This window comes from Aphis gossypii, chromosome 1 (genome assembly GCF_020184175.1).
Source record: "Aphis gossypii isolate Hap1 chromosome 1, ASM2018417v2, whole genome shotgun sequence".
NCBI classification, from domain to species: Eukaryota; Metazoa; Arthropoda; class Insecta; order Hemiptera; family Aphididae; genus Aphis; species Aphis gossypii.
In genome coordinates this window covers 77,459,979-77,486,981 of record NC_065530.1, presented here as the reverse complement: position 1 = coordinate 77,486,981, position 27,003 = coordinate 77,459,979, and the positions used below count along the sequence as shown (strand labels likewise).

At 29.8% G+C, this 27,003-nt stretch overlaps 1 protein-coding gene and 1 long non-coding RNA gene across 6 annotated transcripts; one reads left to right on the top strand and one right to left on the bottom strand.

Moving 5' to 3' along the window:
- LOC114127957 (uncharacterized) lies at positions 1 to 18,078 on the bottom strand. 3 transcript variants are annotated; one of them, XR_007603225.1, is made up of 3 exons: positions 17,997 to 18,078; positions 11,957 to 12,181; positions 1 to 183 (listed from the first exon to the last, which is right to left on the bottom strand). It is a non-coding gene; the product is annotated as an uncharacterized LOC114127957 (long non-coding RNA). The 3 variants fall into 3 exon arrangements; XR_003592720.2 differs by lacking the exon at positions 17,997 to 18,078 and adding an exon at positions 12,626 to 12,872; XR_007603224.1 differs by lacking the exon at positions 17,997 to 18,078 and adding an exon at positions 12,248 to 12,456.
- Positions 14,890 to 26,374, top strand: LOC114127952 (lipoamide acyltransferase component of branched-chain alpha-keto acid dehydrogenase complex, mitochondrial). Of its 3 annotated transcripts, none has more exons than XM_027992334.2 (2): positions 14,890 to 16,714; positions 26,359 to 26,374. In XM_027992334.2, exon 1 carries the CDS (start codon positions 15,151 to 15,153, stop codon positions 16,648 to 16,650), a length of 1,500 nt encoding a protein of 499 aa, XP_027848135.2. In that variant the 5' UTR covers positions 14,890 to 15,150; the 3' UTR covers positions 16,651 to 16,714; positions 26,359 to 26,374. The 3 variants fall into 3 exon arrangements, with proteins under 3 accessions (XP_027848135.2, XP_050053432.1, XP_027848134.2); XM_050197475.1 differs by lacking the exon at positions 26,359 to 26,374 and adding an exon at positions 20,683 to 20,803; XM_027992333.2 differs by lacking the exon at positions 26,359 to 26,374 and adding an exon at positions 20,678 to 20,803.
- Positions 26,375 to 27,003: the final 629 nt, after the last annotated feature.

Sequence of the window (27,003 nt, the reverse complement as noted above, 5' to 3'; positions counted from 1 at the left end):
TAATGACTTCACTTTCAAAAATTCAGATTTTTTTCATCATTTTAGAAGTATACTGTGGAAATAAAAAACAATTTTTTCAAGTGTGAATCTGCAATCCCTGTTATTTTATCGAACAAGTATAGTTTTTGAGTTATTAACATCATATTATGTCTGTATACAGTGTATTCATCAGTCATCATTACTCTGTAAGATAAAAATTCCTAATTATTTTTTTCACAAAAATATAAAATAGGCGATAGTAGAAATATTAATTTAATCTTGTTAAATACTCAAATAGTTAAATATGAACTATAAAATGGTAATATAGATTAATTAATATAATATTATAAAACTATCATAGTGACTGTATGAGGGATTCATCTTTTCCAATTCTATTACTATGGATATAGAATATCGAGAGCTGTGTAACTTAAAACTTTAAATTTTCTTTTTTATAGATAGGTACATCAAAACGTCGAAAAAAATCTATCTGCTTAACAATCTATAATATGAAAAAAAAGAGTTGTCTTTATTCTGAAAAAAAGAATGATTTGAATCACGACAGGACGTCTTATAAATGAAATACAAAAATTTAATTGTTTGAAAATGTGGCACACATATATATACCTATACTTTAAAATTCTAAAAATTTAAAGTTTAAATTAATAATGCATAATATAAAAGGATTGAAGTAATATGAGTAACTACGTATATGCATTCGACATATATATTATATAAATATTTAAATATATGATATCACGTAATAATATAAACGTGTAATATATTTTTCAGTTCGCAATAATAATAATTATTACTTCCGTAGAAAAAAGCGATCCACTTGACCCACAGTGTTATTCGCATAAACTGCTGTACAATGAAGTCGTCGAATGGACAGACGAAAGTAACGGTAAAAAACATGATATCGTAATTAACCACACATCTATCTATTATATTTTGATGATAAGCACATGAAGTGTTATCGAGGCGTAGTTATTGTAACTAATAACTCAATAAAAAAAATTCGCTAAACGCTGGACATTCGCTACCGCTGCAACCGGAGATTGCAATAACACATCGTAGCAGGGCATTGACGGTTGTCTGCCGTCACGAGTATTATAGTGCGTTCTATGACGTGCTATATTATTTACGATAGGTATAGATTATGTGATCTATTATATTATGTTGGGTCAATTCTTTTTTAGGGTATTTGAACTTTTTAAAAAGAAAATATGTTTTTCTATTAACCGAAAAGGACGAAAACGCATCCTCCAACGCGCGTCGCCGCCACGACTCCCCATCCGCATTATTTCTTATTCCTGTGCAATGTATTATCGTCATCAGGAATAATATAGTATTTCGACGAAAGGTATTTAGCAAGACCGGTTTTGTCGGTTTTTATTTTTTTGAATCAACAACTATTTAGAAATGCGGTAGCATTTCGAGCCAAGTAAAAAAAAATATATAATAAATAAATAGTACGTGTATATTAAATAAATAATCAATTTAATATTTACAGGAAGTATATTTCGTTGCCAATTAATACGAATAAATATGCGCTTATATATATATATATCTATACTATATAAAACGATCATTCGTCCGGGAGTTCCTTACACAGTTTACATTCTACACCCATACATATATAGCGCGATTCTTTTATATTGTATCGCACAACACTGTCATTTGAAGAAATAATCGAAGTTTTTCAAAATATTATTAAAACACAATAATATACAATTTGATCTCATTAAAACAAATTAAAATGCTTGGTTATTTTAATTGTTGTTGTTGATTTTAAAATTGTCTTCTTTTGAAAAACAACATACTATTAATTAATTTTTTTTAGAGTACTTGGATATAATAAGTTAGAGTTATTGCATCGTGGTAAAGAGTTAAAATGTTGATCTATTACTCCACTCAGGGTCGTATTAGAATTGTTATTATAGTTTAATTTGTATATTGTATAAAAATATAAAACCTCACTTATAATTTATACTTGTTTAGTCTATAGGTACTTATTATAAAACAAAAGTATTTCCATAATAGAACTTGCTAGTTTTACAAACTACTAGACCGATTTTAATAAAAATTATTTATCAATAGATTTCTTAAGACTCGGTGCCCGGAGGGTGTTTTTAAATTTATCTTTCTACCCATATATGTTGGTATAGATTCCTTCATTATTTTATTTATTTGTTTATTTTTTTTGATCATAATATCGAATAAATTTATATTATTATGTTATTAAAATGTATTAAAAAATTCAATGTTTTAATAAACTTAAAAAACCTCACTCGTAAGATTTTGACGAACGTTTCAGAGATTACTTTTAAAGATATCAGAAAAGTTTAGATAGTAGTTTGAGCTACGTTCGAAAAAAATCAAGTTAAAAATTATCTTAAGTATACTTATATATGTACCTATACATGATTTTGGACCCAGCGTTTCATTAACTCTGAGATTGCACCCATAATGTGGGTACTGGGTAGGTATATACAATTCTCATGTTATACTGCACGTTACTTCTATATTACACATATTTTATACCTATATATATTATGTACATAGACGTATAATATATGTATGTATCTGAGTCTCGAACATCATCACACATACCCACCATGTTCTGACAAGTATACTACAGCACTCTTGTACTTTTCGAACTATTATGTAAATGTGTATAATTATATTATTCTATTTGTCGTTAATCATACGGAGGTATAGGTATAGCTCTGTATAATAGTATTATATATTATAACCTCTCACTTTAAACGAATTTGTTAATACCCGCGGCGTGCACAAATCGTTTTACGACCCCAGGGCGCGGAGTTCCTGTATAACCATGTCTATGTGAATATAATATTATCACGTATATTATGTGTAATGTGTATATTATATTACATAGGTATACTGCAGCGATGACTGTATTGCGTGTTCGCAGTAACGTTTTTGACCTTAGGAGACACGGATGAGAGGTGTATATATACGTAATCTTCATCAATGGTATGCGGCATATTGAACAGCGGAAAACGAATCGGATCGATAATAAGGATCAATTATTAATGAATTAATATAGATTTGTTAGGAAAAACGTTGTGTGATCGGAGGTCGGAAAACGTTAAAATAAGTGACGGGCAAGTTCTTATTAGGTAATACGAATGTTATCACAACAAATCGAATAAAATATCCTTGTATAATGTATAGCTGAATATAATGTACACTATATAGTGCAAACTTTATGTTTGATGTTGAATAATAATTATTGTTAGATACGCGAGTGACATTAAGAGGAAATCGCCTATTGGCCATTGGTAATACGACTAATACCTACCTCATTTAAATATTTATTTATTAGTATTGCGACTCTAGGTACGTTTTAGCCAGCGAGGAGAGTCATCAGCGAGCTAGGATTTTAAAGAATATGCTTCTTTTATATATATATGAGATAGAAATCTAATATGTATACAAAAAGATTCGTTTTATGTCATTCTGATTCCAAATAAATCGATTTGTTTTTGCTTTTTTCGGCTTTTTTAATGTAAATGATTTTTATGTTGTTTTTTTCAGTTATTTCAGCTGTAGAATTGTTATATGTTTATTATGCTATTTATTGTAAGAATAAAAAAAAAAAAAAATTTATAAGAAATGTAAAAACCCAAAATTCGGATATTGAATTATTATTATTTTCGTTATCGGCTTTTTATTGAATGTATTAAACGTATAGATTATCGATCTACATATAATCTGCAGTACCTATACGGTCAGTGTGCCTTTAAATCGATATCGATCATTTCAAAGTTTAAGATTTAGTGTTGTAATTTGAAACCTCTTATATGATGTATGCATTAATCACTTTAGTGGGCGTAGAAAGATTCGTTTTTTATGTTAAATGTTAAATATTCTATTGGTCAATAGAGTCACTTTTACTACTGTAAATCTAGGGAAATACACGGTAGCTATGTCTTTTATTAATACAAATTAATTTTTCAAGTTTTTTTATTCATTTCTATTACTAAATTGTGTTAATTTTTGGTCATCATTTTTTTGTTGCTTTAAAAAAAATAAATATGCATTTTAAAACAATCATGTGCTTTTTTAGTTGCTTATTATGCTTTAAAATCCAAGTCCTAGTCATCAGCAATAGAAAGGTAGACAATATTTTTTTCATATATATATATGAATATATTTATATTTTTCAATATGAATAGCAATTTTTGTAATGGTGTTTAGAAAGATGACAGTCAACATTTAAGGAAAACTTGCGAATTGTCTGGATTTTCAAATGGTTTTAAAAGGTTTCAGATTTGTATAGCATACAAACCAAATTTGAAAATTGCAGAATCACTATACTGTACAGGAGTAGTTTGGTTCTGTGATGAGAATATGAGATTTAATTTGGAGTTTAAAAGGAAAACAAAACAAATATGAAATTTGAAGTAGGCTATTTTTCTTTCGGTGACTTTTCCAGATTAAACTTTTATCCAGTATTATTTCAAGATACTTAGATTGTATTCATTTTTATTCTAGAATGCTTATGAAACATTAAAATTTATATAGGTATTAATAATAATATATGAATACTTGATAATTGCTTATTTGCTCATATAGGTAAGTAAGTATAGTAAGCAGAACGTACGCGATATACATTTGTCATAAATTATAAACCTCTGACGATTAGATCTACATAAATTATTTTTTAAATTCACTCTGTGACCCTAACAGAATTCGCCCTATATCAATATTCTATATTTTATTTACTGCGATATGTCAGTACTCGGTATGAAACAATGAAAAGAATAATGAAAGTATAATTATATACCATGCGTGCTTTATATTATTTATAAATGTATAACTACTAGGTATTGTATTTATTATATAGGTCGTACTGACATATTTTAGTGTTAAAGTGTTAATAGTTTTTGTTATATTTTATATTAGTATTATTATATATTTTATTATTTAATTGTGTTGTAATAAGAATTATGCTTAAAACGGTATTTTACTTAAGTTTAATGTGCATTGTTATTTAATTTAATTCGCATGCACACCTCTTAAGGGTGTATTGTACCACTAATGTCTAATATGTTATATAAGTGTTAGTAAAATTATATAGATCGTACATAAAAGTTACATTGTAACTATGAAAAGTAAATGTAATACAAACAGTAAATTAATTTTCAAAATAAATAGAAAATATTGAATCTTGATTTGGTTGAACTATTTGTGTGGGTAAAATAAAGCCACTATTGTTAATAATTCATTTTCACTACTTTTTTTTTTTATTCAAACGCTTTTTAATTACTAATTGGTAATTTTGAGTTTTCAGTATTTTCACCTACTAGGTTATTGTGGTTTCGTGTAAAATCTTAACCAAACTTACGTATAGGATGCATGATACCGCAGTTCATATTCCACGCCAAATAATAAATTTCAGAAACGATAATATTTTATCACATTCATTCACTCATTCATTCATTTGAAAGTACAATTAAAATTAAAATTATAGTCCCGCCTCAAAAAATAGTTTAATCGCTTTAGGTGATATAAGAACTTAAGCAGTTATCTTTCGTCTGTTTACAAAATATATTTTTTTAAATCATAATATTGTTAAATAAATGACAAATTTAGATAATGGTTATTCTCACGTTATTGATGTAAGTTATGTTGTGTAATTATCAGTGCTTTAATATTTTTTTTTATAATCATAATTTATTTGTTTCATGCCAATATAGTTAAAAAATAAATACATACAAAAAATAATATTTAAAAGGAAATGGTATTTAATATAATATTATATTAAATATTGTATAATTTATAACTATGGTTGATTTGAATTGTTGTAGTGTTATTATTTTTCATTGATTGAACGAAAATAATATTAATAATCGGTATTAATTACAGAAAAATAAAATGTTCGATTTATTTTTAATTCATTGAAAATTATAAATTCTTAAAGGAAGTTAGATGTATATGGATCATTGCTAGTTATGAATATTAATAATTATAATAATAGTAACAAGGATATAAAAATATAAAAATAATAAAAACACTCAAAATGTAGAACACCCTCAGGGAGAGGTTTGGTTAAAATTCGCGTGGAAAATGCTGTTTATAATAACCTTTTAAACACAACACCCACTAAGTATTTATGCTAATATGCACCATATAATATTACATAGGTGTATGATTGATATTGATTTGATTTTATAATAATTCATTATCATTATTGATACGAAGGCTAACCATACGTTTGATACATCGAAAACTTTATATCTCAATATGCGATATTTTATAAGACTAATAAAAACATACCCAAGTTTCCTGCTGTACACTACTGATATATTATACTAATGAAATTGAGTACTATCAATTACACGTCTGTATGCGCACTGATAATAGACGTGCTGAAGTGACGGTCGTATTATATGCATAAATCTATGTATATAAGTATATAGTTATTACATGGACTTATGTGGAAGTAACCTATAATTGTGATTAATAATAATATTAATGTATTATGAACTACTAAATAGCTATTTTTCAGGTACGCATGACGCGTGAGTATGCAAACGGGTTTTGTACCTATAATATCGTCATTAGAAATTGTTATTTATTCGAAATGCGTTTCGTTTGCATCACGGAAAAAAAAAATAATAAACATTCGTTACAGGACCAAAAATATAATAGCATTACTTAATGTTATAATATCGGTGATTACCAAATTTATTATAATAATATATAGGTGCACTCGGCTAGACTAGCTATTAACCTACACCTATCTATTTACTTCCAGTAGGAGAATAGACGAACTTACACCTCCTGTCGGTTCTGCTGTGCATGGCCAGTTGCGGAGACAAGACTGCTGCAGAGGAGAGGATGCTTATTAATGTGTATATACCTACATCGAATATACATAGGCCATAATATCCATTACACGTGTATTGGGTTATGTTGTGCGCTACACCACGTGTCGATAAATATATAATATTATTCACGTATTTAAAATCTAACGTTTTCATTTAGGTATGAATAGTTTTAAAAATATGTAAAATGCGTACACCTTTTTTACTCGGGTTTTTTTTTTTGTTAATTTATTTCTACGGCTATCACTTTATACATACAAAATATTCATAAAATTAAATACGTTTTATTAGGAGGTACCCAAGCAATATCATTATAATTAATAATTACAAACATGAAACAGCCAAATGCTGCGTTGGAAACACATCGTTACCATACAATATTAATATATACTAGTTTGGAATGTGAAAGTGAATGACATTTTAACATTTTTACCAACGGCATTTATGGCGGCGTTTGATGGAGGTCAAAATGTGAATATATATATATTATACACAATATATCTATTATCGTATGGTTTAATCGTCACGATATTTACATAATATTATAGATATTATTGCCGTGACAATGACAGTGACGCCCATAATAATAACGGTTCGTATGAATTTTGTCTGTCTCTCACATACCCAGATAGCTGATATATTATATCGGCTCATAGGTGCAATTTGTGTTTGTGGGTGGGCTGCTAGGGTTTAACACCCTCAGTTTTGTAATCTGCGTCGTGCGCAAAATGTACATGCCAGCGGTTATAATTAGTTTTTATTTCATATCAATAAATTATTATAAATAATAGTATATTAGAACAAAACTATAGCGTAATATAATATGATTGATGAAGGGTGAAGGGTATATACTGCGTGCATGTTCTAGAGGGGAGGGGGCGAAGTTGCTTATTGTGTAATCCATGGGAGCCAAACGGTCGATCGAGAACAATATTAAAGTCGATCATGTTAGAATTTATTTTTAGGGCCATGCACACGAAAATTAATCGAGGTTGTAGAGAACATTATAGTTATTCAATAGTAAAAAAAGTTTTCTATGGAAGTCGATCCTCAAAGGTGAAATATATTTTTAGTAGACTCCTGAACAAAAAAAGCTTTGCCACCCCTGGTGTAATCCATTGCTTTTCCGAATTGATTTCAGTTCCTCCTTGCAACCTAACGAGAGCGATTTTCCATTATATGTTCCCTTTTCCCCACTATAATACTGTTTATCATAATATACCTACTCTATTTTATTATATCTTATTCAACTACATACCTATACTAAATGAGTACCTATACTTTCCGTCGTTCCTTTTTTGTTTTAACGCATGAATCGTTACTAAATTTTTAAGTTATTAAAAAAAAAAAAAACAGTTAAATTAAACAGTTATACTGTTAATATTGAAATAATATTATGCACCTATTGTTTCGTTGGAATTCAGCTTGTATATACTATATATAGTATACCAATAAATAAATAAAACAACGTTTCCAGTTTTTTCATTGAAGTCCTGTCTTTTTAGGCACATATCTAATTAAAATGCGCGTAATATATGTATTAATATGCGCGTATAATTCGATTGAACGATAAACGAATCGAATGAGCTATAGTTCATACGTATATATTACATCCGCTGCGGATGATGTAATATTTAAATTAAAAATAACATAATATATTATACCGACGATAGGAGAAAATATTCAAATACGTGTTATGTATATAGGTATACTGGAGGGTGTCTGCCGGGCGGCCGATTTCGAGCGCTGCATTCACGGAGGACTATGGATGTTATAAACTTATAAACACCAATATAATATACCTACCTACCTACCCAATTTACCTACCTAATAATATAATAATTATTATAATATATACGCGAATTGGCTGTTCGTAAAACCACTTGGTGCAAACATGCGTCCCCTCCAAAACTATAGGGATTTTTGTCGTCGTTTTCCTGTAACAACAAGTGTAAAATATGGTATAATAATAATATTATATTATGTAATATACCCGAAGACCTTGTTTCTGAAGTAGGTACGTATACAACATATTGTAAAGAGGAGGTATTATATGGATACACGATTACGATTAGTCACCGAATTTCTATAATATTTTCAACACGCAATTTTGTGAATGAGCTGGTCCATATTTTTTTTCTATGCAAATATACTTAATTATACCACAGTGATTCGCGGTGTAGTCATTATACTGAAGGTATTATATTATACGCGTTGTTGATGGTCAGTAATAGAATATCCGTGGCGCGATTTCGTCATATAATAACGTTACAACCGTGTGTATGAACATAATCCAAATATAATATTAAGCACAATTATTTTAACATCAGTATTCAGCAGTATAGGTACCTTTTATTCAAGCGTTTTTGTGTGTTTGATTATTATTTTTATTTTTTTTTGTATCGATTGAAACAGATGCGATTTTAGTAAGCATTCATAATATAGTTATTAATACCATTAACACAGATTTAACGAAGCGACGACACGTATATAATTTATTTTTCATTTGTATAATTAAACGAAACTATAATTATTAACATTTTTTACTGACGTAGACGTACTACACCCTATACGAATATACTATATTGTGTATAAACGTATAGGATGATACGATTTAGTAAATATATTATAAAAAAATATATTAAATCCATACAGTTTGTACCTATATGTATAACTAAAATGAATATACATATAATTAATATTGGTGTTTAGAATATATATAGGTGTTATAAAACTCATAAAAGTTAATCAGAGTTAATCTATAATACGTGTTATAATTTGTACGGTCAATTATAATACACTTAAAACTGAAAATGTTTTATCTTATTAAAAATAACGTTAACTTAGGTAATGACCTATACATGCTGTAAACACTCGAAGACTAAAGATAATTTGATTAAAATAAGAAGTATTCCTCTATGCTTAATAATTATTATATATTATTTTGATTTATGTAATACATTTCCGACAAAAATAAAAAATAAAAATAATAGTTTATAATATTTGTTAGTTAATAATTATTCTTTTATAGCATTATTTTAATAAGTTATGGTTATTAATTATTTCTTATTTCAGCGATGGTTAAAGTTTTTTGTTATTACCTAACTAAAAAAAAAAATTTGCTCAATAATTATTAGTATAATTACATTACTTATATTAATTTAAAATGCGTATAAACGAGCTAAATTAAAATAAAATTATACCCAACAACAGATTTGGACGTTTACTTCAAATAAATATTAGGTACATTATATCATCCATAGACATATAAATTGTAAATTTCTTTATTACGTCACGAGTAGGTAAACAAGAAATATTTTTTACATTCCAATATGCTCATGTAATGATTAAAAAATATGAATAAAAATAAGATATAAACTATTAGGTGCTTGGGTGGGTCACTTTAGTTGAAACGAATGTCTTCAAATTTAAAAGCATTGACTATTCATCACATTCCGAGAATTGTTGTATGTAGAAGTATAACGATTTTTAAACGTGTACTTACTCAAAATATAAAACTATAAGTAAATTTTTGTTATCAAAAGAAACGTAATATATCATAATTAGCTGACTTCGTAGAAATATGTTTAAAATCTCTGATGTGAAAATCTTATTATTTAATGAATAATCAATTTTTTGAATATGTTTTGAAAATATATCTTCCGTTGAACTCGTTTAGGTAATATGCATAACAAATAATAAAAACAGTATGGAGCATATTGAGCTCATTTATTTTTAAAATGTCTGTAAATTGTACTGTATGGTGGTGTATGGTGCTTACCCCATCGATTCTAATAAATAACAACACAGATAAGTTTTTAATAATCTATAGATTCTACCACTTAACATTTTTACTTAAAGTTGACGCAGTTACTTCTTAAATTTACTATTTAATTAAAACATACATTATTTACTTTTGATTTAATTATATAACATACATTTTTTCTAGGTATAGCTTCGCTAATGGAATAATATAATTATTGTTCATTTTTAGATACGATGTAGCAGGCAACTACGTATAAAACGGTTGAATATCAAACGTATATTTGATATTATATTTTAAGCTTATTGTTATATTATTATAACAGATTGCCTAATAAAAAATTATGTTGAAAAACGTAGGTTTGACTTTTAAAAGTCAATACCGTTACCAAACTTGTTAGGCTTTACTATAACGAATACTTCAAACGACATTATGTGTCAATTGCCAACCTCCTAGTTCAAACCCCGATGACCTTATTAGGTAATGCTAAATATATAATATATAAATAATTATTAGTGTTTTAGGTTTTTGTGTATTACCAATGATCAGGTGATATTTATTTTGGAAATTGTTATCGTAATGACTTTTGCGCAAAATAATGTGTATGTACCTATTGTACCTACCTATTTAGTTTATGTAAAGATACCACGTTGATCAAAAAATAATGAAATCTAAGAGTAATAATCAATACATAATTAATTTAAAAAACTACTGGACCGTTTCCAATAAAAATTATACAAATAAATTCCTTGAGACTCTGAGGGTGTTTGAAGTTTTTTTTTCTATGGGCTGCCATAGCTTACACATACATTTTTTTACTCATGAAATTTTTATTATTTTTTAATTTATTTAAATATGGTTATAAAAGATTATATAACAAATACATTATAAAAAACAAATCTTAAAATTAAATACTAATGAATACCTACAATTACAATGGCTACTTTTATGAAAGTTACATTTAATAATGATTAATGAAAAATACCAATTTTAGGCGATATTATATATTTACGTTGGATTTTAAGCATTATAATGAAACTGTCTCCAGTTTTTTATGCTTACATAAAAACTATGTCTAAAATTTAGAAGTGGAATATCGTAAAATTAATCATTGTAATTGTGTTTGTGCTATACATTTTAGTTGAAAGAAAATGGAAAACTATAGAATGATAGATTAATTTAAGCCCGACCGAAATCAACACAGCTATTATAGTATTTTATACAAATACAATTTATAACTTTTGCTTGAGAATTGTATATTTTTCCTAAACTAACCTAATCAGTCGGTTGGAAATTTTTTTGACGTGAAAAATAGCTAATCTCAGAAGTTACTAATAATTGTAATACTTACAGTTCCAAATTGGCGAAATGTATAGGATGATTATAACTGATGAACTTTGTGTCGGAATCGTTGCACCTTTTCTGTTAATAAAAGAAGTTGGCTTGGCGGAAATCCTGAAATTTGGCGGTTTATTGATTGAATACTGAAGCATCGCAAAATTGATGTACTTTTTTGTTCCATTCGACGAAAGTGAAACTCTTGGAACATTCTATTTACCGTTTATAACGATGATAACTAAAAATAAAAGATACATCATGCACTATAAAACTAATAATATTATCATGCGCAATTCGTTACTACGTTCAGAAACTTTCTGATCGCCATTTTTTTTTTAAATAGTGTTCGTTTGTAACTCCTAACCTTTTCCGTCAATAATATTATCGTGATAATAATATGACGTATAGTAACTAAAATGTAAATTATTGTTTTGCAAACTATGAAGTGTGTTTTAGTCACTATAGTCTTCAGAATTGGTAAAAAAATAAACAAGAGAAATTTATGACATTCACAGAATTAGTTTCTTTTTGTTCTAATAAGGTTTGATTTTACTATCGGGAACGATAATATATTATAACCAAGTTTTGACTGTGCAGCATATCTACCTATACTATATACTCATATCATTCGGTGTTGTGATAGGTATAAAATTATTGCTATATTATATATAATATTATATACCTCGGCACGGTGAACTTTGCCGCAGTCAGGCGCGTGCAAATAACTTCCAAATGGGTACTGACTTGTACGTAAAACATAGTAATATTACAATATGTCCTATATGCGTAATATCATTAGCGGCCGATAAACGATAACTGGTTTATTACGATATTATATAAAATGTAGAATAAAACATTATATATGCCGTACGATATGTCGATATAATCATGTATAATATTATAATATGCGTATACATAGGAGGCGCGGACAGGCATCTCCTTATAATTTTGACAATATTTAGGATATAGGTCAGTAAATAAAGTAACGCAAACCCCAAACCTTAACTTGCAAAGTATACGAAACCCCTCCCGCCTCAAAAAAAGCATACAGAGCATTTCATTTCGAAATCGGATTTAAATTTAACGAAATATCAGTATTTTAACGGATTATTTCCAATAATATTTTTCAGTGGCATAATTTGGATCATATTTTTGGTGTCACAAACCTTTTAATAAATATTTATTCTGCTAATTTTGCTTTTCAGTGGCCACAAATCTTTAAAATAAAAGTGTTAGTAAAGGGGTGACTAAATTAAAAAAAAAAATCAAGAACCGAAAGCTCAACCCAATCTAATTACGGTTATAATATTGTCTATTGACGCATATAATATGTGATAATAATTATCTTATCATAATATTACAAATTTAGAATTAGATAATTAAATCATTGCTTAATATTTATTGCCATATTAAAAAAAAATATTAATAAGTATAACGTAGAACCACTAGAACTCATAAACGTGAATATTTTGGGTGTTGCATGTGCTACACTTGAAACAGGTTGGGTTAGATAACATCAATGTCCAATACAATATGTATTACTGTATTATATGTATCCGTTGAACCTTTTTTTTAATTAAAAATATCAGAAACTATGAGTACTATAATAGAATCTAGCAAGGTTAGTTTTTTTCTTCATTTTACACACGTATAAAATATAGTTCGAAACTCACTGTGGTTACAAATTGTGAAAACATAGATTGTTTTTAAAATAATTTAGGTTATTGTTTCTATTATTATAATATGAATAACATTATCTGAGTTCTATCTAATAAGCTTTTTTTAAATATTTTTACTTTAAAGAAAGTAAGTAATAAAAATTTGAAATAGGTAATGAAAAAATAAAAATCATAATATTAAAAAAAGTTCTGACAAAACAAAGATAAGATTATTATTTGTAATAATATTGTTATACTAGTATAATATGTAATTTTATTAATAATTATTAATTTTATCAAATAATTAGTAAAATACGGAGAAATTTTTTTAATATAGGTAAGTACTTGCTCTACATGTGTGAACCTGAGATAACATTTTTAGTGATTACATTTTATTACCAACTGTTTTTATCGATAATATAGTTAACTATAGGATCAATGTACTATAAAACAGAAGTAACTAGTAAGGTGTAATATAGCAAACAATACTATTAATATTACTTTTAATGTAATTAATAATTATGTACATAAATGATATAATATTTTTGTCTTGAAATGTTGTTTGTTAGTTATTATATTGGTTACAACTTATAAGTTAAACGAACAAATTTAAAGCTATAATATAAAATTTAAAATATACCTAATCATTATTGTCTCTCTTGCGGTTTAATTATTTTTCTCAAAATATAATTACTATAGATGTTAGACAAGTATTAGGCGATCTTATTCTTGAATCATCACTGCAATATCAATAAATTTAAAATTATCGTTAAAAATTGACCACATACTCCCCCTTTCCTACTTTGACAGCAAAGTCTTCGCACCCCTATATAATTATATGACTGTATACACGTAAAGTTGGTGCTTAATAATAATATGTCGAACGTCGATGTATTATGTCGTATAATATAGAATTGAAATCCCATCGAAATGACCATTGTACGCCCAATAAAACGTTAAGTATCAGATTTTTCGACATCTCGAACATTCAACCGTTCCATTCCGCGAGGTTCGACATGTCAGCAATAGTTTACACCTTATGCGTGTTATATAATATTTTAGTATTATGATGTAAGTCACGTCATATACACAGTGAGACGTTCGGTTTTTATTTGATATTTTACTGTCTAGTCGCGTACCTATATGACGTTTTTACTGTTATAGGTACTTATACGTGTTCGATGCGCAATATACGACCAACGGCCACTTGCAACGCGCGTGTTATCGCATTATTAAACCACTGCAGCGCAGGTTAATGGCTATTATTCGTATTGTACGGCGGTCGTTATACCTGTCGATCACCTACGCTCGCGTATTCGTTTTTTGACCTTGAGTTCAGCTGATTAACATGCGCGCACGCATCGGCCCGGACTCGCGGGAATCCGATGGTTATCAGTCTATACCGCGTTCAGCGATGCGTTTGCGCGTAAACAACGGTAACGCGTAGCACACTCGAACACGACGACGGTATCATAATAATATCGACTTATATATATATATATGTATATATTTGTTCGTCCGCGTACGTGTCAACCAGCGCATTTCGATCATGTTACCGGCCGGCGTGTTGACGGCGAGACGCGCCGTAGTCGCGGCGGCCAGACCGCGTTGGGCCGTCTCGGCCGGCATCCGTCACCGGTCTGGCGACAACCGGAAATGCGCTACGGCTACGTGCCGTCTGCCGGAACCGAAACGGCGGTCTTACGTGGGTTGCGGCCGTAGGGCCACCGACTTTCCAGCGGCCGCCGGTTACTGTACGGCGCGAGCCGGCAAAAAGACCGTACCGTTCGTGTTGGCCGACATCGGCGAGGGCATCAGCGAGGTGACCGTCAAAGAGTGGTACGTGAACGTGGGCGACGTGGTCTCGGAATTCGACGACGTGTGCGAGGTGGAGAGCGACAAGGCGACCGTGACCATAACCAGCCGGTACGCCGGTACCGTGACCAAGGTACACCACGAGACGGGCGCTACGGCCCGGGTGGGCAGCGCCCTGGTGGACATCGAGGTGGCCGAAGAAGGCCACACGGCCGAGGAACCGGCGGTGGCGGTGGCGGCGGCGGCGGCGAGCGCGCCGGAAGTGTTGGCCGATGACGCGGATCGAGTAGTCGCCGGGTCGTCCGGCGAACCCGCGGGCTTGGACTCCTCCGACGCGAGCGTCGCTTCGAAGGTGCTCACCACGCCCGCGGTGCGCAGGATCGCCGCGGAAAAGGGCATCGATCTGACGACGGTCCGCGGTACCGGCAAACAAGGTCGGGTGCTCAAGGAGGACTTGTTAGGGTTCGAAGACCATTTGTTGTCTTCGTCCGTGCCCACCCCCTCCGCCCCGGCGGTCAGCTCTCCGCCGACCGAGGACTTTGTGCCGCTGACGGGCTACGCCAAGACCATGCGGAAGACGATGGAGGCGTCCAACAAGATACCGACTTTGGTGATCACGGACGAGGTGAACCTGACCCGGTTGATCGAACTGAAGGCGCAGCTGGCGCCGCACGTCAAGCTGACGCTGCTGCCGTTCCTGGTGAAGGCCACGTCGCTGGCGCTGGCCCGGCACCCGCGCATCAACAGCACCGCCAGCCCCGATTTCACGGCGTACAGGCCCAACAGGTCGCACAACATCGGCGTGGCCATCGACACGCCGCTGGGACTGGCCGTGCCCAACGTCAAAGACGTGCAGACGCTCAGCGTGGTCGGCGTGGCGCGCCGGCTGGCCGAACTCCGCGCAAAGGCCGCAAAGGGCAAGCTGGCGCCGTCCGACGTGACGGGCGGCACGTTCACGCTGTCCAACATGGGCACGATCGCGGGCTCGGCGTTCCAACCGATGATCCTGCCGCCCGAGGTGGCCATCGGCGCGCTGGGCCGGATCAACTACCGGCCGCGGTACGACGACCAGGAGCGTCTGGTCCGGACGCCCGTCATGGGCGTGTCCTGGGCGGCGGACCATCGGATCCTGGACGGGGCCGCGGTGGCCAGGTTCTACAAGGACTGGAAGACGTACGTGGAGAATCCGTCACTAGTGTTGGCTGACGTTCAGCTGGACGAGTCCGACACGTGACCGCTGCTGTCGTGATAATCATCGTCTCGACTCCAGTTATAATATACGCTTTTACAAGTATAATGTAATAATTATAAGATTTATAATACTGAAATTTCTCGTATTTTTGTATAATAATATATAAATAAAAATCAGATTTTTATAAATTAAAAATTTTAAAATCTTCCTGTAAATATAAACACTTAAAAGTTCAAAATACAGTACAGCTCCAATTATCCAGACGAGAAAAAAGGTTTATTTCTTATATAACAATTCGTTAAAAACAATTATCTAACTAAGCTTTTTAATTGGTAAAATGAATAATGTTGTATAAGTATAAATATTTTCCATCATAAATAATTAAACAATTTGCATTTTGGAATTATGCAGGTTATTTACACGGTCAAACGATCAACAGTCAACGATCTAACGTAAAATTGTATTATTTTTATATAATATCTACGTTTCGAATAAATTTGAAACATGCATTTCTATGACAAATGTGTACAGAAATCAAAAATAAGTAAAACAATTTTTATTATTTTCTTTATTCACTTTTGATTGATGAAAATCAAATCACTTGTGTGCAGGTAACGTGTTTTGAAAATGAAATATTAAAAGCAAAATCCGGTCTCTAATAACACTTTACGCAACATATTATGTTGGCTACGTGTGTCATGTTTACACGTTTGCAGTACCCACATATACGTGTATTGTAACGTCATAATATTATGTTATGATATGTGCACTTGGAGGGATAGGTACTTGACCGTTTTTGTTGTATTATACCATTTTCAAACACACCTACCCAGCAAAAGTCGTGTTAGTCAACTATTGTTACGAACACCGTTCGAGCGCGCGTGTGACAATAAGTGTAACGTGCAACAAGTTGAACAATAATATTTCTTCCGAACGATTTCTAATGTGTCCCACGCACGAATCGCGTAAAACGTAAATTTATAATTATAATAATTATTATCATTAGAGATGCGTGTGACGTGTGCTTGATAATCTGATTCGACAACGCTCAAGACTATATCGGTGAAAAGAATTTAAATACGACGTGTCAATGCACTTTTGCGATTTTCTATTCGGACCATTCGCTGTGGGAGTACGAATTCATAAAAGAAGCTTTTGAGGGGTTTAGTCTCATTATTACTATAATTTTTTATAAAAAAACATATTATATACATTAATACATTATATATTATTAAACGATAATGATACTGTTATTTTTTATTTTATATAAAACATAAATAGGTAAATTTCTACTCGGTATTTTTAATTGTTCGTAAAATCATGTAATCAAACGAATTTAACTAACAGAAGAGCCAATAATGACTACCCCGAATTGGAACAGAACTTACCTATACGCAATAGTTGTATTTATGTATAAACTTTGTGGCTTTTCCGCTTTTTCTTGAGTTTTTGCTTGTGACAGAGGTGCTAGTTAGATGTATATCAGTACGTACACATTGTCAATACTCGACGGCTGTCATCCAGAATTGTTTTAATTTTTAATTCAAAATAAATTGTATCTGTAAAAAAAATTATACAATTATAAATCTTATACATTACGATGGATGAAACAATTGAATAATGATTTTTAGGGTTCTCATCAAGGTCGTCCGCGTGTTTGTAGCATAAGACAATAATAGCGTTATCTCAGAGATCATCACTTGCTGTTGATCCGATAACACCATACAGCTGCTTCAGCGGTTTATCTATATTCTATATCGACGCGTGAATACAGGATGATTTGTCAAGCATAAATTTACTCATACTTTTTGTTTAATAAAAAATGTATTCAAATTTTGATTCTTGGAATTTCTAATTAATATTTAAGACAATATTTTCAAATTCTAAAGATTTTTTATACTACTTAAGGATTGTTCTACTAAGATACAAATTTCTGTTTTCCAAATGATAATCAACTTTTCTATTAAAAGTTATTTCGCGGATAATTTTTCTGAAACCATTGATGTATCTAAATCATAATTTATTTTTGGTTATTTACTTTATGTTCTTAGGATATTAGCATAATAGTACTATAATAATATACGTTTGGAAGATAGTGACAATAAATTCTATGGTGACTTGAAAATTGTATCAGTATCACCAATAATAATTATTAATCTATCAACATTTATAATTTGTAAAAAATGGTCTCGTGATTCAGTAGACAAATAATTCATTAATTACTAAGTATACAACTACCTATGGGTATATAAAATTTATGTAGGTCTAAGAAAACCTGATTTTAACCTATTGTATAGGTCATGGGGTTTTCAAATTAACTGGATAAAGCTAAGTTGTTACAATAGATAAATCTTTAACTTCTGCTATACTTGAATACTTTTTATATTATTGCGTGTTGGGGGGAATATTATAAAATTCTGTTTTTTGTATTTCAACTCTATTGTATTACTATTTACATTGTCCGTCTGGTCTGCTGATTATGATATCTATATGGAGACTCAAATAAAATTTTGTATATTCATGGATACGTCGTAGTATAATATCAACATTCAATGTACCAACTAATTGATTAATAATCAAAATATTTTGCTATACTTTAATTTGAATGCAATATGCATGGTCATTATAATAAATAATACCTATGTGACTATGGATATATATTATAATATTATATACTAACTACTCGTATACTACGTATTATTTATTGTTAATATTTTTTTTATGTATGTATATATATATATAGGTATTGTATAATACTATAACTTCATATTATTAATTTAATACTGTTATGAACTCTCACTTCCGCACAGCCAATGCTTTAGAAGTGACCAACTTCTGGAACGTAAATTTTTTTTTTTTGTAAATTTTAAAATCATAGTTGGAAAATAAATAAATACTTCAATAATAATACTAACCTTACACGAAATTTTTCGTTAAAAATTAAATTATTTGTCAAGTTGATTTACGCTTTATTAAGCTCTGTTAAACTGTACAATAATTTTTAAAAAATATTTGGGTGGTTTTGATCAAGTATAAAACGCAAGTTTAACATTATATCTAAGCCTAATAAATATTTTATTTTTTGTAATCATTGACATTTGACAACTCTCTACAAACATAAATATTCGTTTTTAGTGAACATACAAATCCTTGTATTTTTCCATCTTTAAAATGCAAAATTTTAATTATGAGCTTTAATGGGCACATCTTAGGGTATAGAATTATTTATGTTAGTACTAAATTTCAGTGCACACGAGTGCGATAGACTTGGCTATGGATCGTTTACATACACAAACATTACTTTTTATTAGTATTGATATAAATAAATAATAAAATTAAAACCGCTATACGATATCACATTGTTGTTCGGGAACCACACGCAATGCTCGCTCGCTCATCGTAGTTCGTCATCGTGTCGTCGTTCGGACGTGTTATAATGTTCTTTTGTTTGATATTCCTGTCTCGTCGGCAGTGTTTCTCTGATGTGCGTGCACAATATCATAATATAATAATAATCAATAATAATATATGTATACGAATGTCCCGTCATGATAGATCATCGACCTTCAAAGTCCTCAGAGCCAGTCGGCGAATACGGGAGGCACCTATAAGATATATTAGGTATACTACATCTGTATATATTATATAGCTATATAGGCATTAGGCAGGTACTATACGTGTGCCGACGGCGGCGGCATCCAATGTGCCGATGGTCGCGTTTTTTTTCGCCACCGTCGTAAGTTCCCACCGATCGACGATCGTCATCGTGCGATTTATAAATATAACATACCTAATCATATTATATCGTCGTCATCCATATTACGATATAATAGGTGCGATACCTCAACATAATACATTTATTGAGTGAACCTTTTAGTGTAAGATACTCGATATTTCAAAAACTACTAACGTTTTTCTAAATATTTTTTTTTTTTTTTTTACATCATTTTAAGTCGTTAAGAAACAATAATTGTTTTATTATTATAATTCTTACAGTTATTGGTTATTGGTTTTTGATTTTTTTTTTACCTTTTTTAATGACAACATACATTTTAAATTTTTGTTCCAGAGCAGAATATATTTTTTCGGGGACTCTGCGGTATTTCAATGTAAAAACAACAAATTTTGAAAGAGAGTATTGAATGAAATTACTGCAGATAAGATTATGCCACATAATATAAGAAATGATATTTAAGGGGCTATTTATTACATTATTCAAGTTACCCACTGCCCACTAGGTACGTCACTGCCATTACTTCGCTCATCTAATTTTCAATGATCATAAATAGGGCTAGGATTTGTAAGCAATAAAAATTGTAAAATATGTAAAAATATGCAATCAATTGCGTACGTCAAAATTAAAAAAAAAAAATTTGCAGGTTTTAAAATTAATAAAATGTAATTATTAACTATTAACGTAAATCAAATGTATTAAGCAAAACATTTGCATGATGTTTTGAATTTTCAAAATTACCTATTCTTATATTTAGTAAAACTCGATTCGACATTACATGACGTAAAAATGTCTAATACCTAACAAAATATACCTTAGGTTAGGTAAAATATACATTTTTCACTTTTTTGTTGTCGAAATATGCAGTATAATTCATTTTATTCAAAATATGCAAAAATATGCAAATAAAATTAACACTATTTACATCATTATAAAGTGATTCGTGCAGGACATTACTGACAAAAATTATAATCCGATGTTGCAAAAAAAACCATACTATTGCTTAGTCTTTTACAACTTACCTAGAATAATTTTGATTATAAATATCGACGTTTCGAAATGTGTAGATTCTATAGTTATTTTTTTTTGCATATTTTTGCATATTTGAATGAAAATGCAATTTTAATTGCATATTTCTATATAATTGCATAATCCTGCATATTTTCAATAATAATAACTATTATAAATCTAACCTATCTTTATTCATTTAAATAGTAATTTTTACGACTGTAAAAATTTAAAATACCTACTGCAGTAGGTTCAACACGTTGATCGTAAATAACCCATTAGATGTATACATCGATAAGTTATTGACGAATGACGAATGGCGAAAAATAAAAAAATATTTAAAATCTGTTGGAAAAAGGGGAGTCAGGGATAAATTTCTCTACATCTTAGCATTCTAAACTTATAAATGTTTTGTCGAAAAATCGTGGATGTTTTACATTGAAAATAATTTATAGTATAATCAACGGCGAGGAAACGGAATGAGACAAAGATGGGGTTAGTTTAGGTTAATTGTAAGTTGAAAACTTGCTGGTTTTAAATATATAGCAATTGTAACTTGGGCTTCAAAAGAAAGTTTTTCCAAATACAAAAATATATACTTAGAGATAATCGTAGAAGTTTTCAATTTTGAAAACTTGAAATCGATTTTTATTATCTCATGCTGGTGCTTGTCACATAATAATATTTTAATATAAATAATATAATATATATAATACCAAATACTTTTAAAAGCATTTCATAAAAATAAATGTTATTCTTTGAATTTTTCTTTTATAAACTTTTTTATATACATGTAATATTTAGATTGTATAATATTTTTGCTCTCAATTGTTAGGTATTCAAATTTTGAATATTCTATTTCAGATTATAAACATTTAAAATGTATGTGGTCAAATTCAAAAGATTAAAAATCTTAAGAACTGATAACGATGATTCATAGTAAAAAAAAAAAATAGTTTACATATTCATACATAATTAATATATATATAAATATCATAGTATAATAATTTTGATTTAGACGAGCATCATTAAAATAATAATAGCAATACGCTCCGCGGGCGTTCTGTGTACCGGAACAATACAGTCATTGCCAATATCAATAGGTGTAATAATAATCGCGGTTACCACTATCGCAGTTAATATCGTTCATATGATATATTCTAAAGTGATGTCTATATTAATATACGTGTACACTATATATATATGTATATGATACCACTCATCGCACATTCGCACGTCATTAGAATAGAAATATAATACCATTTTGACGTTTCGGCTTTGTAGTGTTTGCCATAATGATATTGTTATGGCGTTGATATGTATTCATTAGAGTCCGTGCGCGGTCCTCCACCGCTGAAGGTCTATTAAAAAATAACAAAAGTATTATCTCGAAACATTTAAATTACAAAATTAAATCACATTTGTGTAATACGTCACCGATAATTACAAATAACAATCGTGGGCGGAGCTAGAAATAGTGTTCACAGCGTCTATATTATTATGCAGAATCTAAATCGGCTTACAAACCGATGTGGAGCTTTCCCCCCACGGCCCCTTTTTATTCTACCATACACATTTGTGTATCTACTTACTACGCAACGTCATTATAGAAAAAAAAACGATAATAATAACTCTACTTGAGCTTAATTATTAAAGTAGGGAGTATTAACTTTTTATACCTGATGAGTAATACGTAGTAAGTCCAATAAACACGCGAACTGTTTATCTAGGACACTGTGTATTTATAACACTACATAAAACTAAAAACATAAATGTATAGTTTAAAATGCACTGAAGATCCAATAAATGTAATATACAATTTTAAAAAATGTTTAAAAAATTAAAAACAAAATTAAACATATCGTTTTTTAGAAAAGCAAAATCCACGTACATATTATATAGATGGTTTTAAAAACGAAACATAAGTCTTGACTCTTGGTACCTTTTAAACCTTAATTTAAAGCAGCTATTTTTTGTTTGCATGGGATATTAATATAGGTATTGTTTATTATTGATTGCTTTAATCATTCCATTTTCAGTGATAGCTATTAGCTAGTGCAGGCTTACCTATTTTAAAATATTTTACTCACAGAAATTTAATGAAAAACATTTTCACGTTAACTTAATTGTCTTAACTTAACTTGTGCTCGAAATTTAAATAAGATACCTCTGATTATTTAAAGTTATACAAACTACAAATTAACTTAACTTGCGAAATAACCTAATTATTTAACCTAACCAGAGTTTCACATTTTAAAAAATATCTAAGTATACGAATTTTTTTTTATCTTCCCCAAACAGTGTAGTATATTAACATAACGTTTGTAAATAGAGGTGTAGGGAAGGCCTTACATCGGATTTCGTCTTCCACTTTTCCAACGAAACTTTTGAATAATCCTGCAATGATTTTTCACAGTTCTTACGATTACCGTCCTACTATGATATGTCAAACTTTATTTTCCAATTGTAGTAGTTCTATGCTTATTATAAATGATTGATGAATGGACTTCGGTATTAACTTAACCTAACACGGGCCAACTTTTTTCCATTATTTACCTTATGTATATTTAAACAATTATCTAATACACTATCGAAATCGAGTTATTCATTATTCAGATAATTATATTAATAAATCTAGAACGGTCATAAGAAAACATCGTCATTTGTTATGCATATTTCGTAGTGTGATCGTCTCGGAGTCAGAAATCTGAAATTTAATAAACGACAGTGCTATCTAACGGTAATATTGAATAATTTTAAAAATTCATAAGAATGCAATTGTAGATGGCGCGTCAATATTACATTTTTTATTTAATTAAATCAAGTAGTTTTACATCATTACATCCATATCGTTGGGTTAGATTTAACCTAACCTAACCTAACCTAACCCAACAACACCGCAAGTAAAATAACTAAATTATTAATTATTATGATAATATATTACTTGTGAGGTGGTCCAAAACCTTATATATTTTTTAAATTTAAATGATATTGGATATTACGGTGATATCTAACCAAGTACAAGTGCCGGATTTTAGGTGGTGAGTTGTGATGGGGTATTCTCCCGCACTCTGATAACTTATTTTGTTTTTATTTTTTAAACCGTTTAAAAAAGGTAGACAAATAGATAACACTTTACCGAACATAAATGTCGAGTGGGTTATAGTGATAAATACATATGTTAAATTTGAATTCAACGATTTACTATTACATAGGTATGAAAATGATTCACAGTGGAGATGGTTTATCAGCATATATCCTTAAGTATTTAATTCATGTTATGTTTTTGATATTGCTATTGTGATACGTAATTAATTTTAATATTTTAGTATTAATTATATAATAGATGGGATAAATTTTTGCCGAAGACGTTTCATTTGAAAACACTATTGTGTGTATAAAATATAATAATTAATAATATAGGTATATAAAAACGGTAAGGCCCTACGAACAATATTTTTGAATTTTAATAAAATAATTAATATTCCCTTTCATACTTAACTATGTAATTTCGTTCAAATTTTAATTTATACCGCTGCCTATAAAAATAAATTGTGCCTATGTATGTACTTTAAATTTTCATATACCTGTAGATAATAATAACACATATTGTACATATTGTAAATTTCAGTTTTTTTTTTATTTACAACTAAATATCAAAAATTGTTGAGGAAAAATATTTATTTCATGGGTGAATAATATACAATTTCCTAAAAATCAGAATTCTAAATATTCATAAAAATTAATGTGACTTTTTATTTTCCAGTGTGCAGTGAACTTTTTTTGTTTTAATTACATGTAAAAATATAATAAGGCTTTTTGTATTAAATTTTCAAATCGTAGATAAAAAATAACATTTATAAATTAATAACCGATAACATTTTTATAAAATTTTCAAAAATGTCGATCAAGCTATACTTTTTTCATCGAATTTCATAAAAAATAATTAATTTTTATTACTAAATTTTGTTAGTATTGTTTGTAACACTTGTTGCTGACCATATCTAATTCTTCATGTATTTTTAATTTTAAGTCATTTAATTTGATAGGGATAATAGGTATGCACAATTCAAAATTAAGCTTAGATTTTCAGATATGAATGCAATATATAAAAAAAATAATTTTTATTTGGCGGGGGAAGGAGTTTTTTTGTGAATTTAAAAACTAGGTTTGAATGTTCACGTGAACAGCGTAAGTAACTTATATTTATGAAAAACATTTAGAATATGTTAATTTTTATTTTTACTACTGGAAATTAATTTTTTACTAATGAATTTCCTGGCCAGACCTATTCTGGTGAATATCCAATGTTGTAAAAATTTGAACTTATTTATGATCACAAAATATTAATTTTAATTTTTGGCAAACTTTTTTTTTATTATTAGTTAAACAACTCACGAAGAACTTTGTATTGAATTAACACATTTTGTAGTAAAAAAAAAAGAAATGTTTTAATAACAAAATAATTTTTTACATTTTTGAAACTTTTATAAATACTATCAAGGTTTTAAATGTAAACACTTTAAAAAAAAATTTGGGAATATGAATTTTCTATATCTTTTAATTGTTAAATAAGGAACTGAGCAATTTTTTATTAAAGTGTAAATAATTTTTTTTTATCAAAACTTATAAAAATAACTTTAAAAAAATTAATACTTGAGAAATTGGACGACGGACTTTAGAGAGGTTATCCCTCTTTATGAGTTATATAAACAGTATGTTTTGAATTTATTTAAATTTAAGATAATTTAGAAATTTGGAATGATTTTTACCGTTCAAAAGACCATTCTTAAACAATCAAAAACTACGCTACTACTTGGATTTATTTCATAGGACACCTATTGATCCTTCTTAAAAACAGATTATATTTATTTTATATATTTTATTATTTTTCTTTGACTTCGTGGGGTTAAGCAACAGTCACAGTTTTATGTATTTCATTGTTGTATTTGAAACTATTTTTATAATACTTTAATTTTATTAAATCGTCAATTATATTTTTCTTCCAGACAATGCCGTTTTTGTTCAACGTATAAAGCCAAATAAAGAAGTATTTATACACTGCGAGTACCAGTCATAGCCCATATCTGGTCATATAGGTACGCGAGTATGCAATTGAATTCATGATTTAAGAAACACAATTATGGAGAATTGTATCTACCACAATAAATAAATACTATTATTGAGCGGTGACTAATGTAAAAATATATTATTAAACAGTCAATAAATTTCTTAAAAGTATAATGCAAGTATATATTTACAAACCATTCGTCAAAAATTATCGGAAATACTAATGTTTTGTTTTTGTGCTTGTTGGAAACTCCTAAGCATTATTTAGTAAGTGGTATTTTTATTCAACTTAAATTTATGTGACAGCCTTACGTGTTTATTTCGTCTACATTCTATTAGGTAGCGTTTAATATCATAATATGTTCGTATACAACAAGTACACTATTGAATCGTTTGACAACACGCGACAGAAAATCGTATATTAAATTTTTAACGGAGAAAATAATGCAACATTAATTGCATGCTTGTACCTATGTGTCTATTATAGTTAAGTTGGTGTCGGTGCGTTTAACGGACATTTTTTAATCGTCACTTTCCGAAATTGGTGTGCCGAGTGAATGATATTATATCAGTTTCGGTCGTTT